The sequence below is a fragment of the Anolis sagrei genome, chromosome 1 (genome assembly GCF_037176765.1).
Source record: "Anolis sagrei isolate rAnoSag1 chromosome 1, rAnoSag1.mat, whole genome shotgun sequence".
Classification (NCBI taxonomy): Eukaryota; Metazoa; Chordata; class Lepidosauria; order Squamata; family Dactyloidae; genus Anolis; species Anolis sagrei.
In genome coordinates this window covers 186,231,283-186,246,331 of record NC_090021.1, presented here as the reverse complement: position 1 = coordinate 186,246,331, position 15,049 = coordinate 186,231,283, and the positions used below count along the sequence as shown (strand labels likewise).

Genomic DNA, 15,049 nt, shown 5'->3' with positions numbered 1-15,049 from the left:
CTTCTCTTTGGCAGAGAAGACTTAAATACTTTGTAAAACTACAGCATCCATAATTCCATAACATTGAGCCATGACAGTTAAAGTACTGTCAAAATGCTTTAATTCTGTGGTTTAGATATGCCCCTTCTCATTGTTATCACTTTTTAATGTTTTTTCGTTCTCTCTCCCTCCCTCTCTTATTATCCCAGACATCTGTTCTGTTTGTTGCTGTTTCTTTAGTGAGCTCTCCTCTTGCCTCTAAGTTCATTTCAACAGCTGTCAAATCTGGGCAGGGCACAATAAGTCATTTGAGTTCAATATTAATAAAACTTGGGGACATTGTATCACAACCTTATTCTTTAATTATGGTAACTGCTGGGCAGTGTTGTGTTTATTTTATGATGACATTCATAGACCTGACTTGACACTGCTATGTCACTAAATTTTGAGAAAAGCTGTCACCAAGCCTCTGGCAAGAAGAGACATCAGAAGGATGAAATCTCATTGTGAAGCAGGAATAAAATGCCAGATATATTTGGAAAAGGGGGGAAATCTCTATCCCCATTGGAATGTGTGTTTAAGGCAGATGTTTGAAGTTGCTTAAAGGGGTATTATATCAATATAAATTTCAGGGAAGTGAATTCAGGGGAAGTTGAAGAGAGTTCAGAGAAAGAACTATGAAAAGAAGTCTTTGAAAAGGTTTCAGTAGAACAGATTGATGCTTTCCTACCTGCAAAGAAACTTGTCCTCTCTGACTCCTTTTAAAAAAGTATAATCTTTCTGCATATTCATCTTATTTGGACTGGACAATTCAGATTATTTAAATATTGTTGCCTATGATCACAATAAGCTTGTATTTGGAACAGCTTTCAAGAAAACCTATGTGGGGAAACCTAGAGTTACAAGAAGTAACCTTAAACTGAGCACTTACACAGGAGCACTCTAGTGTTTCAAAAACTGGAGTCATTCTCAGCTCTGTCTGAGACTGAAGTAGAGGTCTTTTCTATGTAAAACATGAAATCTACCAATGAGCTAAAGTGTTTCCCCTTTTCTTTCGGGAACCCTTTGCAAAACCTTCATTTCCCACACAACACATAGCTCCTCCATTCAGTGATTGAACCTAGAGCATATATGAACTATCTTGGAAATTAAGATAATCTGTGGATGCCCTGCTCTCTGTCCCGGCTAGTGGGGATGAGGGACAGAGCCGTTTCAGTGGTGGCCCCTTGGCTCTGGAACTCCCCAGTGAAATCAGGTCAGCCCCCTCCATCCTGACCTTTAGAAAGAAATTGACAACATGGCTTTGAAACCAAGTCTTTGGGTAGAAAAGTAATGCAATAAGAGAAGAGGAAATATTTGCAGTCATGACTGAAACAGCCTTGACTACAATTACGGATTGTGTGGTTTTAATATTTGGTTTTAATGTTTATATTGTTTTTTAATTTCATGTTTTTTAATGTTTGTTGTTTGACAAAGCATCAAATTGTTCTCATTATAAGGCCACTCTGAGTCCCCTTCGGAGTGAGAAGGGTGGAGTACAAATATGGTAAATAAATAATGTTAGGTTTGAAGATTACTGTAGTTTGATACAGTTAAACATTAGCAATTTGAAAAACAATTCACCATAAATACTGTAAAACCCATTTTAGGTGGTTCAGTCCATCTTGGAGGAGGTGGAGTTCGCAGATTCTTTTTGCACCATCCACCAAGGCTTTAATTGTGCTTCTTTTTTGACTTGGGTGATGGTTGGTGTTTTTATGTAGACAGCTATCTCTGTGTGTGGGTTTTCTGTAAACTGTGTGACCCAATTGTTGATCTGGTTTGCAGATGACTAGGACATCTAGAAAAGGCAGTTTTCCTTCATTTTCTTTTTCCATGGTGAATTGGATGTTTGGGTGGATGCTGTTAAGATGATCAAGGAACCTGTTTAGTTCTTCTTCTCCATGGCTCTAAATGGAGAAGAAGAACTAAACCATATAGTGGGATGAACCATATAATGGGATGAACCATATAGTGAGCTTTTTCACTGCTGTTCCCAGGGCTTGTTTTTCAAAGTTTTCCATGTAGAGATTTACAGGCCAATGGATACTCCACCTCAGACATCAAAAGAACTGCAAGACCGAGAACAAGCCATGAGAGTAAAGACAAAGATCCACCCAGAGGAAAAGTGTTCTTGCCATACATCTTGCCATACTTCCCTGACTGCATAGGGAAGGAAACACAACATACAAACTATCTACAGACCCACCTAGAAAATCCAACAAATGCTACGTTCAGCAAAAGACAATAGGGATCCTCTCACTTCTGCAGGAGTCTACCATATACCATGCAGCTGTGGACAAGTCTACATAGGGACCACCAAACGCAGCACCCAAACACGAATCAAGAAACATGAAAGGCACTGCAGACTACTTCAGCCAGAGAAGTCAGCCATAGCAGAGCACCTGAGGAACCAACTTGAATACAATATATTCTTTGAGAACACAGGAATGCTGGACCACACCAACAACCACCATGTCAGACTACACAGAGAAGCCATTGAAATCCATAAGCATGTGGACAATTTCAATAGAAAGGAGGAAACCATGAAAATGAACAAAATCTGGCTACCGGCATTAAAAAAACCTCTAAATTACAACAGCAAAACAACAGATAGGAAACAATCAGTGACCATTAATCACTTCTCAACAAAAGATTCCCCAGGCACAACAAGCCACACAATAAAACTGCCAGGCCATCAAATGCTAATCAAGGTGGTCAGTTGAAACATTCACACCTAGCTCCAACAGACAAGTTCTTTGTCCCACCCTGGTCATTCCACAGATATATAAACCCAATTTCCTAGTTCCAACAGACCTCACTACCTCTGAGGATGCTTGCCATAGATGCAGGCGAAACATTAGGAGAGAATGCCTCTAGAACATGGCCATATAGCCCGAAAAAATCTACAACAAACCAGTGATTCCAGCCATGAAAGCCTTCAACAATACTCAAAATATGACTGTTTCCAAGGTCACTATGGCAGACTAATATGGTGGCCTATAAACTGGGAAAGCCTGTCCTAGTTTATAGCATCTGATCTTATAAAAATGTTGTCAGTTTGTCACTCATTTGCCAGTCTCCTTTCTCTCCACACTTGCCAACAAACACTTCGCTCACTCTGAAATAATTTCAAAAGTTAATAAGGTGTGATTTATTTCACTTTTAGGGCACTGATCCACTGCAAGTTCAAAAACAACTAGATTGTTAGGAAGATTGGTCAGTGAATTAAAGGTGGCGAGTTTCAATCAAAAAATATCCTGAGAGTTTTGGAGAATATGTAGAATTTTCTGTGCACCTGAATCACAGAATACTTTTTCCCCCTTCCCTCTCCCAATCAAGGAATGTGGTCTGCCAAGAGTCAGGGAAGCTAAATTCAATTTGGGGCCTCTTCAGTTTAAATGATCAGTTACCTGACAGGCCCATTCTTCTCCCAAACCATCTTACCTTAATTGGGTCATTGCGTAAAAAAGAAGGAAAGCAGAGGTAGTAAAAAAGGTAAGATGGAAAGGCAAGAGAGAAGACGAGAAACCAAGAAAGAAAAGCATGAAGGATAGGTTTGAGCAAAGCATTTCATTCAGTTATAATTATCTATGTGTAGCATTGTATGTGCAAGATTATCAAGGGGATTTATTATGGATTATTGCAAATAATCATATACGCGATTGCTAAGTATACACACATACACACTACAGACACTTTCCTTCTATATATCCCTATGGGAAGGGATGCAGGAGATACCTGCATTTCCAGGCTAAAAGACCTGACATCCTCATAAGTTTCTGGTTGCCTGAGGGCTTTGGTTTCCTGATAATCAAGCAAAATACTCATCTCTCCTTTCCATTTCTATTCCTAGGCACATTTTTGTCTCTCATAAAACCAGCTTTCTGAACATAACTGGGCTCCAGAAAGTTCTCTCTCTGTCTCTCCTCCTTCTTCCCTGTTTGTCTCTCTTACTTTCCTTTGTCTGCTGTCTTCCCAAATAAATCACACAGATGAACCTGCCTAATTTCTCCCAATTCCAATATTTCTTCTCCCGAGACAGCACTTTTCTTTTTATTAAATATGACACACTCACACAAATGTACTGTAACAAATTGTAATAAATTCAATTATGAATTCACTAAAGCATATTTGTAACTTCCGTGTGAATAGGAGAATCTAGTGAGCTACCAGAAATATGGTTAGTGAATCAATTCCAAGCTCTAACAATGTAAAAATATGTAAACCATTACCTATCCTGCACTAAAAACATTACTGGTCTGTTTGTTGGATCTTGCATCAACACTGTAACAAAGGAACAGCATATTCCATAGAATCAGAGGACAGCAGGCTCATGGAAGCCAGTTGAAAAGTTAAATGAAAAGTTTTAAATCTTTTGTAGATTAAAAAATGTGAGTCATGACACTGATTTTTCAGATTTTTCAGAATCTACTAGTAGTTTGATCAATTTTTCTTGCTCTCTTATTGGGGAATTGTTTTATGGCAGCCTGTTCAGCCTGTGATTGTGTCTAATGATCAGGTTGCTTTGGATGATGGGAATGACTATGTTGTTCATGGTCAAGTTGATTCCCCTTATGGGAATAGGAATGCTCTCCATTATGAGGTTCCTGAAGGGAAAGAGGATGATGGTCTGTTTCCTGGGCCTGGTTTTAGAGATGTGGGGCCTGAATGCAGTTCAGTTGTTGGCTTAGAGAGCACGGTATTATTGCAAATGTGTTCTCAAGGTCTTGAGCCTGAGAAAGGCTCTGCGCCGCAGTCCCCTGGTCAGTTATCTTCAGGTGCAGATTTTAATGAAGCCTTGAACAGAAGTGCTTTTAGCCAGCAAAGACAAATCAGAAATTAAGGTGCTCAGCCAGATTGGAGTAGAAGCTTGAAGTCAAACCAAAGTTAAGGAAAAATACATTCTTAGCTGTTTGGAAAACAATGTAGGGATAGATGTGCCAAGTACTGAATCTAGCTTCAGATGAAGCAATGTTGGATGCACAGTAAGTTCTTCATGCCAAGTTCCTGGATCTTTGTCTTTGTTTGATTCCTGTTTCAAGTGCCTTTGCTGTTATTTCGCCTTTGAAATCAAGCCTCTAGTTTCATGGGCTTCTTTGGACTATTTCTCTTTGGACTAATTGCTCCTTTTTCTTCCTAATCAATTGGATTTACCTTTTACTGTGGATTACTTTTTATTCAAGTGGCTTTTACTACCTTCAATAAACTACTTGCTATTTTAACTCAACTGTGTAGTGTTTAAAGTCAGAGGGGATCCTGCTCTGGAGTGCAACACTGTGCATATTTCTCTGCTAGTCAGAAATGCAGTCGATTTTAAAAATCATCTTCACCAAATTCATGTAGGGCCCATCTACACATCACCTAAAACACCAAAGTTACCAGGTTAAATGGGGGAGGGGAGGCTGCATGATGCTAGCGGTAACTCCATGCTGATTCACTGCAATGGATGAAAAATGGGGTTAAAAGCCCCTTTTATCCTGACTCTGGTTAGAAAATGTGCATATGATATCCCTGTATATCCCTTCCATCACAAAAAAAAAAAAAAAAAAAACATGTGATTTCCTTTCCTCCCCCCTGTGGAGACTGCTCCAGTTCACATCCACTTTTAAGAAGCCCAAAATAGCTGATCGACTGATTAGGCTGTGAAACAAACACACAGCTGATTTAAAAGAAGCATGAATGGAGAGCAATTAGAACCGCCTGAAACTCTGCAAAGAAGGGCAAATCTTGGCCTACCAAATGATGAGCTATGTCATCCAGAAAATCCTGTGGAACAAACATTCTCCACCTAGTCATGTTGAAAGCAAACTTTCAGAACAGATGGAAGTATTTCTCAAACTCAGTAGATTTTGCTCAATAATTCACCCCAAAATGTAGCTGTTGCTTTGCCAAGTCAGCATTTTATCCAGCCAAATTGGCAATGCCTCACACTTCGAACCAAAAACAAATACAGTAAATTATTAATCATTAAGCTTCCCCCTCAAGCTAATGTGTCTGGAAAAGGAGAGAATAAAGAGGAGGTGGAGGCGAAGGGGGTGCGGGGAAAAAGGCACATCTACATATTTCAGAAATACCTGTGAAATCTTTTGATGTTTTAATCAGCGGCTTGTGGACTGTATTATAGACCCAAATCCATTACTGATCCAAAATATTTCATTTGCCAAGCATCTATTGATTGCTTGCATGCATTGCTTTCCAAAACTTACAGAAGCCTCCAGCCAGCATGGTTGGTGTTCATTCTGGCTTGGATATTTTGTAAGTTGTAGTCTGAAAAAAAATGTTCCCTTTATCTCCACTTCTCCAGCATCTAGCAAATGAATTCAGACTCATAGTGGGCTGGATTAAGCAAATACCCAACTAAGTAACCTCAGAGGAACACCAGAAATTTATTTTATTGCAAATAGGAATGTGATTGCCAAAAGAAAACACTTAGTGAAATAGCCATGCAGTGCACTTCACCATACCTTAATGCATTCAAACAGCTGGAATATGTGTTTAGTATGTTCTGATGACTCTGGAGCAGGTGGAAATGATAGTTAGAGTATTCTAACAAATCTTGCATGAGCTATATTGTGCAGACTTTAGAAGAGGGGGAAATCCTCTTAATAGGACCCTTATCCTAGTATTTCTGTAATGCAAAGGGATCCTGGTTATTGCTAATAGATTTTTATCTGTATCCCTGCTTCTGCAATTCAACACTAATAAAATAACGTGCTTGTGTTGCATGTACAACCTTCTCAATGACCCTCCTTTTAATTTATATCCAAAAAGGCCCTGTGAGATCCAAGCATGTAGGCTCAAAGCACTGGGGTGCCTGCAGCTGAGCGCTGAGTAAGGAGAGCTCTTTACTCACCACTTGGCTGCAAACCCTGCCAGACCCCAGGCAAGTGATCCAGAAAGCAACCTTGGAGCCAGTATCTACTCCCACCTGCCTTTTGTATTGATTGTACTTTCATTCAGGAGGGGCCTTTCTGTTTTGTACCATCCGATTGGACAGAATGAAACATGAATCAAAAGAATAGCACTCATATCAGGCCCATGACTAGTCCCCACATTACAAACATCCAACTTACATACGCCCCCTAGTTACAAACAGGGGTTACACTATAGAAAGTGAGGGGTAAGCCACCCCCAAGAAGGGAAAATTAGTCCTGGAAAAGTTACCATGGGGAAAAGTTATCTCTCTTTACCAAAAATCTTTGTTTCCACAACAACCCCCTTTTTCTTTTTCAAAATCCAATTTTCTTAGGACAGAAAGTGAGGTGGAATCTTCTGAACAGGAGCACAGATAGCAAAATAAACATTACAGGGATGTAATTCCTTCCTTATGCTAGCCAAAACTTTTTTTAAAAAAGACTGGAGTTACACTTTAAAATGTACCTGTTCCACCTTACATACAAATTCAACTAAAGAGCAAACCTCCAGAACCTATCTTGTTTGTAACCTGGGCACTGCCTGTATCAGAAACTTCACTGTGTCATAAACACCATCATTTACTTTTAAAATGGACCAGATGGTACAGAAGGGTGAAATGGAGAAAATAACTTTAATATCAATAGACAATTAAAAAAACAAAAACAAAAAAACAATACCCCACTTCTGTGCTCATGATATGTATAGGAAACTAGCCACTCGGCATATCAGAGGAGAAAATGTGATGTAATATTTTTTCATTTATTTACTATTTATTTACTATATTTATATACCATCCCTCTCAGCCCACAGGTGACTCGGGAAGGCTTACAAGTGGTACCAAGACCATAAAATACAATATCAATACAATAAAACCATCAATAATAGAACCGTAACAAAATTAGTAAAAACATGAACATTAGAGTCTCTTATTTAAAACATTATCCAATCACATAATCCAGCCATTCCATTTTCCTATGTCTGTTACATTGTAATTGGGAATGCCTGCTCAAAGAACCAAGCCTTGACTCTCTTTCAAAAAGTTAGAAGGGAGGGGACCGATCTAATATCCTTAGGGTATTCCATAGCCGAGGGGCCACCGCTGAGAAGGCTCTGTCTCTCGTCCCCGCCAGGCATACTTGTGACAAAGGTGGGACCAAGAGCAGGGCCTCCCCAGATGATCTTAAAGTCCTAGAGCATTCATAAGGGGAGATGCGTGCGGACAGGTAAGTTGGGCCAGACCTTTAGAGGCCAGCACTTTGAATTATGCCGGTAGCAGACAGGCAGCCAGTGGAGCTGGCGCAGCAGAGGAGTGGTATAGGAAGTGCTGAGTTTGTTCATTCTTGCAGAATTTGTTGAAGAAGGGAATCCACAGAAAAACTGAATATTATGAAAGGAAGCTTCAGCTCATGTCACTCTGCTTTGCCGTGCAGGTTTCAGAAATCCCTAAGCTATGTCTAAAATAGGTAACTTTCAATATTTCTACCATGTAACAGGCTACAGTTTTAGCAAGATGTTCCTGGGGAATATTTAAAATAGTGGCCATGATTATTTAAACTTCCCAATCATCTACTTTTTTACTGATCAAGGATTCCCTGGAGGGGAAAGCCACATGGAGGTACTGCAGTGACAAGTAATACCTGTTAACCTAGAAGTCTAACATTTCACTTTGCTCTTTCTCAGCTTCTTTTAACGGTTTGTGAAAGCATATGAACAGACAGATGGCACAAAGCTGAGTATCAGAATGAGAGGGAATAGAGCAAAAGGGTACATAATTTAAGCTCATGCAAATATGCCACACTAAGGTTCAATTTTAGGGGAAGGAACTGAATTCTCAATAATGTGGTGTTAACTGGGTGCCACTATAAATAACACTATGTAACATGATTTTTGTTCCTGGGTTATACATGTCATTTGGTTATATTATTAAAACATGGAAAAAGTTTATTAAATTGCAAAAACTGTTTTTGAGAGACATCTTTCAGCACATTTTGCTTTAGTTTTTCCATGAATATCTCATAGAGTCATAGAGTTAGGAAATTCTTCCTCAAGTTCAAGTGGAGTCTCCTTTCCTGTAGTTTGAAGCCATTGTTCCATGTTCTAGTCTCCAGAGCAACAGAAAACAAACTTTCTCCCTCTTCCCTGTGTCTTCCCTTCACATATTTATACATGGCTATCATGTCTCCTCTCAGTCTGCTCTTCTGCAGGCTAAACATGCCTTGCTCTTTAAGCCGCTCCTCATAGGACTTGTTCTTTAGACCCTTGATCCTTTTAGTTTCCCTCCTCTGGATACATTCCACCTTGTCAACATCTCCCTTAAATTGCGGTGTCCAAAATTGGACACAGTATTCCAGGTGTGGTCTGACCAAGGCAGAATAGAAGGGTAGCATGACTTCCCTGAATCTGGACACTCATATTTATGCAGGCCAAAATTCTATTGGCTTTTTTTTTTTGCCACCGTATGACATTGGTAGCTCATGTTTAACTTGTTGTCTACAAGGACTCCAAGATCGTTTTCACATGTACTACTGTCTAGCCAGGCATCCCCCATTCTGTATCTTTGCATTTCATTTTTTTCTGCCTAAGTGGAGTATCTTCATTTTGTTAGTTTTGGCTAATCATCTCTCTAATCTGTTAAGATTGATTTGAAATCTGCCCCTGTATTCTGGAGTATTAGCTATCCCTCCAAATTTGGTGTCGTCTGCAAACTTGATGATCACGCTTTCTAACCCTTCATCTAAGTAATTAATAAAGATGCTGAATAGAACCGGTCCCAGGATGGAACCCTGCTTATGGCACTCTGCTCATCACTTCTTTCCAGAATGAAGAGGAAGCATTTATGAGCACCCTTTGGGTGCGTTCACTTAACCAATTACAGATCCAGCTAACTGTAGTTTTGCCTAGCCCACATTTGACTAGTTTGTTTACCAGAAGGTCATGGGAGACCTTGTTGAAGGCCTTACTGAAATTCAGATTTGTTACATCCACAGCATTCCTTGATTCTACCCAGCTTGTAACTCTATCAAAACCAATTCAACATAGTTTGTGGCAGCCACAACAACAAAGTTTCTAGAGCATAACAACTACTTTCAAAGTAAATACCACACAATTAAACAGGAAATAGCACTTTCAAAACAGGAACAGATTATTTTTCTAGAGTTGGAAGAGACCTCATGGGCCATCCAGTCCAACCCCCTGCCAAGAAACAGGAAAATTGCATTCAAAGCACCCCTGACAGATGGCCATCCAGCCTCTTTTTAAAAGCCTCCAAAGGAGGAGCTTCCACCACACTCCGGGGCAGAGAGCTCAACTGCTAAACAGCTCTCAAAGTCAGGGAGTTCTTCCTAATGTTCAGATTGATCCCCTTACATGGCAGTGGAGATGGGGCCTGAGGCAAGTGAAAGAGGATTGTTTTCCTTTTTATTTTTAAATAACCCCCACCCCTACTCAAAAGTAATTCCTTCATATTTGTGATAGAAAGGGCTGGAGACATCATCCCAGTGTAAATCCCATTGCAATGGAATTTAAACCGCGAGGCTGTGCGTGTGTGTTTTAATCAAATGCAGAAGAATGCATTTGATGGCATATTTTCCATCCCTCAAAATAGAAAGTGGAGGGGGGATTAAAAAAAACACTCTTGATTTCACTGTGTAGGAATTGTCCTGGTTTGCCATTCTCCCCACCTCACCCCACCCCATAGCTCTATGTTCTTCGTCTCACGTGCCTCAATAGCTTGTTCTTAATAAAGTTGTGTAACTGATTGCTTGTGTGCTCTTTTTCATCACGCTGGTAAAATGTGTTTACTTCCAAGATTGAAAATGTAATGTATTTGGGTTTTCAGACTTTGTTTGTATAGTGGTCAAATGAGAAAGGTTGGTTTTTAATTCTCTTAATAGGTTGTGTTTGAGTAAGAGATCTTCTCCAACTGTAACACTATTGCAATTTGCAAATGCTCTGTATGACAATTATTAGCATCTCCAATAGCATCGCTATAAAGCATATGTGGACACAGTGTGTCCCATGGAGTAAGTGTGATTCTAAGGCCACGTTTTAAGGATTTCAAGGATTTCCAGCACCCCTTCTCCCACTCAGATTGGGGAATTGATTGTTATTTTATTTAAAAGCCCTACTGCAGTGGTTCTCAACCTGGAGTCCCCAGATGTTTTGCCTTTAACTCCCAGATGTCCTAACAGCTGGTAAACTGGCAGGAATTTCTGAAAGTTGTAGCCAAAAACATCTGGGGACCCCAGGTTGAGAACAACTGCCCTACTGCCTCTCACTTCCTTTGGAGGCACAGAAGCAGTATTGCTAGATTGCTAGGACTTGATGTCAGCATTTGTCTACCCCAAATACAAGTAATGGTTCCTACAAACATGGGAAGTAAAAAACATAGAGCTAAATCTGATCGTTAGTCCCATCCTTTGAAGCATCTACTGAAGCAAAGTGGGGAAATGATGACTCAATGCTAATGTAATTTAAATTGATTTGATAGATTATACTCTAATTGGGACTAAAGACTGGATTTAGTCTGTATGACATGGCTATTTTTTTCTCTTTGGTTTATATAAATGTATATTAATTTATTTAATGGCATGACTATCTTCTAACTGCAGTTGTCCGGATAAGCTATAATTCTTGTATGTGTGTATCTTTAAGTTGCTTATCAACAAATGGCAACCCCATGGTTTCTTAGACAAAGAATAGGGTTTGCCAGCTCCTCCCACTGAGAGTACTTTATAGTCATTAATGATTTCCCATCCAAGTACCAAGGAGGGCTGACCCTACTCCCAAGACCAGGTGGGATCTGGTGTCTTTAGTGTACATAATAAAATGATATGGATACAAGGGTGCCTTTCCTTAAAAGGATTGGATTTCAATATACATGTAATTCTTAGACTCAATACACTGATGACTATCTCTTTGAGTTGGTGGCCAGTTTTCCACCCTGATCCCCTATTCCTTTCTTTCCAAAAACTGGAAACGATAAGACAGAGAAAACAATTTATTTGAGAAGTGTGAGTTCCAGTGGGGTTTCAAGGAAGGACTTGAATGTTTGATTCCTTGGGGGTGGCTTTGATGATAATTTTCAGTCACCTTGTACTGAAAACATACATGAGATAGTTCAGAGGCTTTGGAAAACTATAGACTTCAGAAATTTTCAGTATGAATTTTGTTGAGCTTCTCTGATTCCTAACTGCAATTTCTTCCCCCTTTTTTTGCAACATGATGCAATACATAGTATTTTTCTTCTTCCCTAAAAACTGCCCAATTTTTTTTCTAATTTCTCTATGTACTTAATTAACATAACTTTTCTCTATAGACCAAAGTATGTTTCTGGATATTTCCTTCCCTGCTTTATTTCTCTACTTCCCTCTATAGCCATGCTTATTGTTTCATGCACATTTTTTCTTCTTGAGGATCTACACTCATTCTCACTGTGTGGTCCACCTTTTCTTACAACAAATCTTAGGAGGTGTGAAATGCTTCCCCAGAATATCCTTAGAATGTCAAGTGAACAATATTGAAAAGCATACAGTCTTAGAGTTGGAAGGGACCACAAGGGTCATCTAGTGCAATCCATTCCATGTAGGAATACACAACTAAAGCACTCCTGAAATATGCCCATCCAACTTCTTTTTACAGGCCTTCAAAGGATGAGGAGGCCCATCTACAGTGCCATATAGTGTAGTTAGGCAGTCAGAAGGTTGTATGACAGACATGGGCTGAATCATCTCTGAGTTTTTGTTCAAAACTTTACAAGAGTTCTCCAAGGTGTTGAATTTATTCCAGGGAGGTATATTTTTTAAAATAATAATAATAATAATAATAATAATCATCATCATCATCATCATCACTGTTGTTAGCCATTTTATTAGCTTTACTTTAATTTTATGTCTCCTGAGATTCTACTTGAAAATCATAATGTTAAATTGGTTTTTTTCAACTATTCCTCTTTAAAAATGAGGGAGAAAGGAGGCCCTGAAGCTTCCCGACTTACAGTCATTTAATTATGTACAAGTGCAAACGTAGTTTGGGAAATGAGGAGCCATATGCCTGTCCTAAACTATACATGTCCTAGACTGCATCCAGCATCAGAAAGCACCAATCAGGATAGCAGAGAAAGGCATCATCCTATATATAAAACATTTTGCTTTATTGAGTCTCCACCAATTTAGCAAAGTTTCTGCCACAAAAGCAAAGTTTCTGGAGTAGAACAACTACTTTCAAAGTAAGTACTACACAAATAAACAGGAAATGATACTTTGAAACTAGGAACAGGTTTTCTTTATTATTAAAAAATATATTGTTTATAAAAACTTTGAAAATTTGTCAAAAATCTGTGGATAAGAGAAACATTCTGAAATTTGGTGGGCGAACAATGGTAAATGTGTTCTACCATTGTAGCAAGTTTAACCCTAATAGCTTTAAAAATGAGGGTGATAGAAACCCCTGAAGTTTCCCCAATTCTAGTAATCAATGTGCATACGTAATTACTCTAATGAAGTAATAATGAAATTTTATTATTCCAGTTATAGTAATGAGATTTTTACCAAGTACTATTAAGAAACAATTTAGAAACAAAGTGCCAGCCCCACCATTTTGTAATGAATTTGAAACATTTTAATGCATCATACATCTCTAGTATTCACATATACATACAACTCCTACATTTGCATTCATATATGGAGCTTGTTATGTATTACAGCACATTTTACTCACTCTTTTTTTTTACTTGTACCAAAGAGTTGCAGTCATATGCATACTTGCCTAGGAAATCTGGTTAAACTCATTGGGGTTTACTCCTGAATAGGCATGATAGGTCTATAATGTCATTTGCTTGGAATATATTTAATATGATTCACAATTGGACACAGAACCTGATTTATTTGTTTTGTATTTTTCTTTTTAGAAGTAGAAGGCCAGGCATTAGCCATTTTGACATGTGAGTTATCTAGTAGAATAACTAATTTCAAATAGAGTATCCCATAATGGTAAATGTAGCATACCCCAGATAGATGATTCAGAGTGTTTTTTGGAAGCTAAACGATATCTCCACAAATATGTTTATATACCACTTCCACCAAATATGACAGCAATTTTGTGTCAGGTAATAATAAATAATTTTAACTGTCCAAGAACATATTTTATTCTACTAATACAAATGCATAAGCAGTCACTGAAAAAAAGAAAGAGAAGAATAAAGCTCTAGACATGTGAACAAATAACACTACAGCAGTAATAATGTCACTGTGAATTTTGGGGCTTCTGCCAATCGGTATAAATGTACAAATTGAATATTTTCATGCGAACAGAAAATAACAGGCTTTTCACAGGTTATTTTGGTGTATTATTTCATAGGAAGGTATAAGTGTGTGTGTGTGTGTGTGTGTGTGGCTTTACTCTTTTTGCATTCAATGATTCTCTTTCTCCTTCCCTCTCCTGCTTCCAATTATTTTCTAATAGAGACTCAAGGAGCTAAAACAGAGGGAGTTTGCACGAAACGTGGCATCCAAATCAAGAAAGGATGAAAGGAAGCAAGAAAAAGCCCTTCAACGCTTGCACAAGTTAGCTGAACTCAGAAAAGAAGCGGCGTGGTGAGTGAAAAGTTATTAAAAGGTTAAAAGAGCACAGAAGGGGAAATTATTTTCCCGGCGGTATGTCATGGTAGAAGAAGGTTTCATGATGATTAACATCTTGAACCAGAACAAAGTGGATCTGTTTTTAAGGTGCTGTTCCTGGGCTGTATGCAGCAGTTAAATTTGGCACACTGCAATGAAATAAATGTTTTAATGTTACTCTTCCAGCAGAGTGAAAATGATAGAGATTTTAGTTTTAAAATATACTCTTTCACTATAGATAGTTAGTTAGATAGACATACACACACACACACACATGCATACACACACACACACATACTGCATAAATATTTAATAAATGCAGGCATTGTGTTGAAAAACTTTTGGAACTAGGTCAATCATCTGAAGCTTGGCAAGACTTCTTTTATGAGGAAAGGAATATATTGTTAATCCATATAACATTCTTTAACATTGTTCCATGCAATTGGATTTAGACTGAGGACCCTACTGTTTCATCAGTGGCAGATGATCTTAACTGA

The 15,049-nt window shown here is 38.6% G+C and overlaps 1 protein-coding gene across 3 annotated transcripts in view; it reads left to right on the top strand.

Moving 5' to 3' along the window:
* Nucleotides 1-15,049, top strand: part of ZNF804A (zinc finger protein 804A) — a 263,923-nt gene that overhangs the window by 236,133 nt on the left and 12,741 nt on the right. For 2 of the 3 annotated variants that reach the window (XM_060780212.2, XM_060780221.2), the window contains exon 3: nt 14,398-14,528. In XM_060780212.2, the coding sequence (XP_060636195.2) occupies nt 14,398-14,528 (131 nt within the window). The remainder of the gene's footprint in view (nt 1-14,397; nt 14,529-15,049) is intronic. The other variant, XM_060780229.2, reaches the window with a different exon arrangement.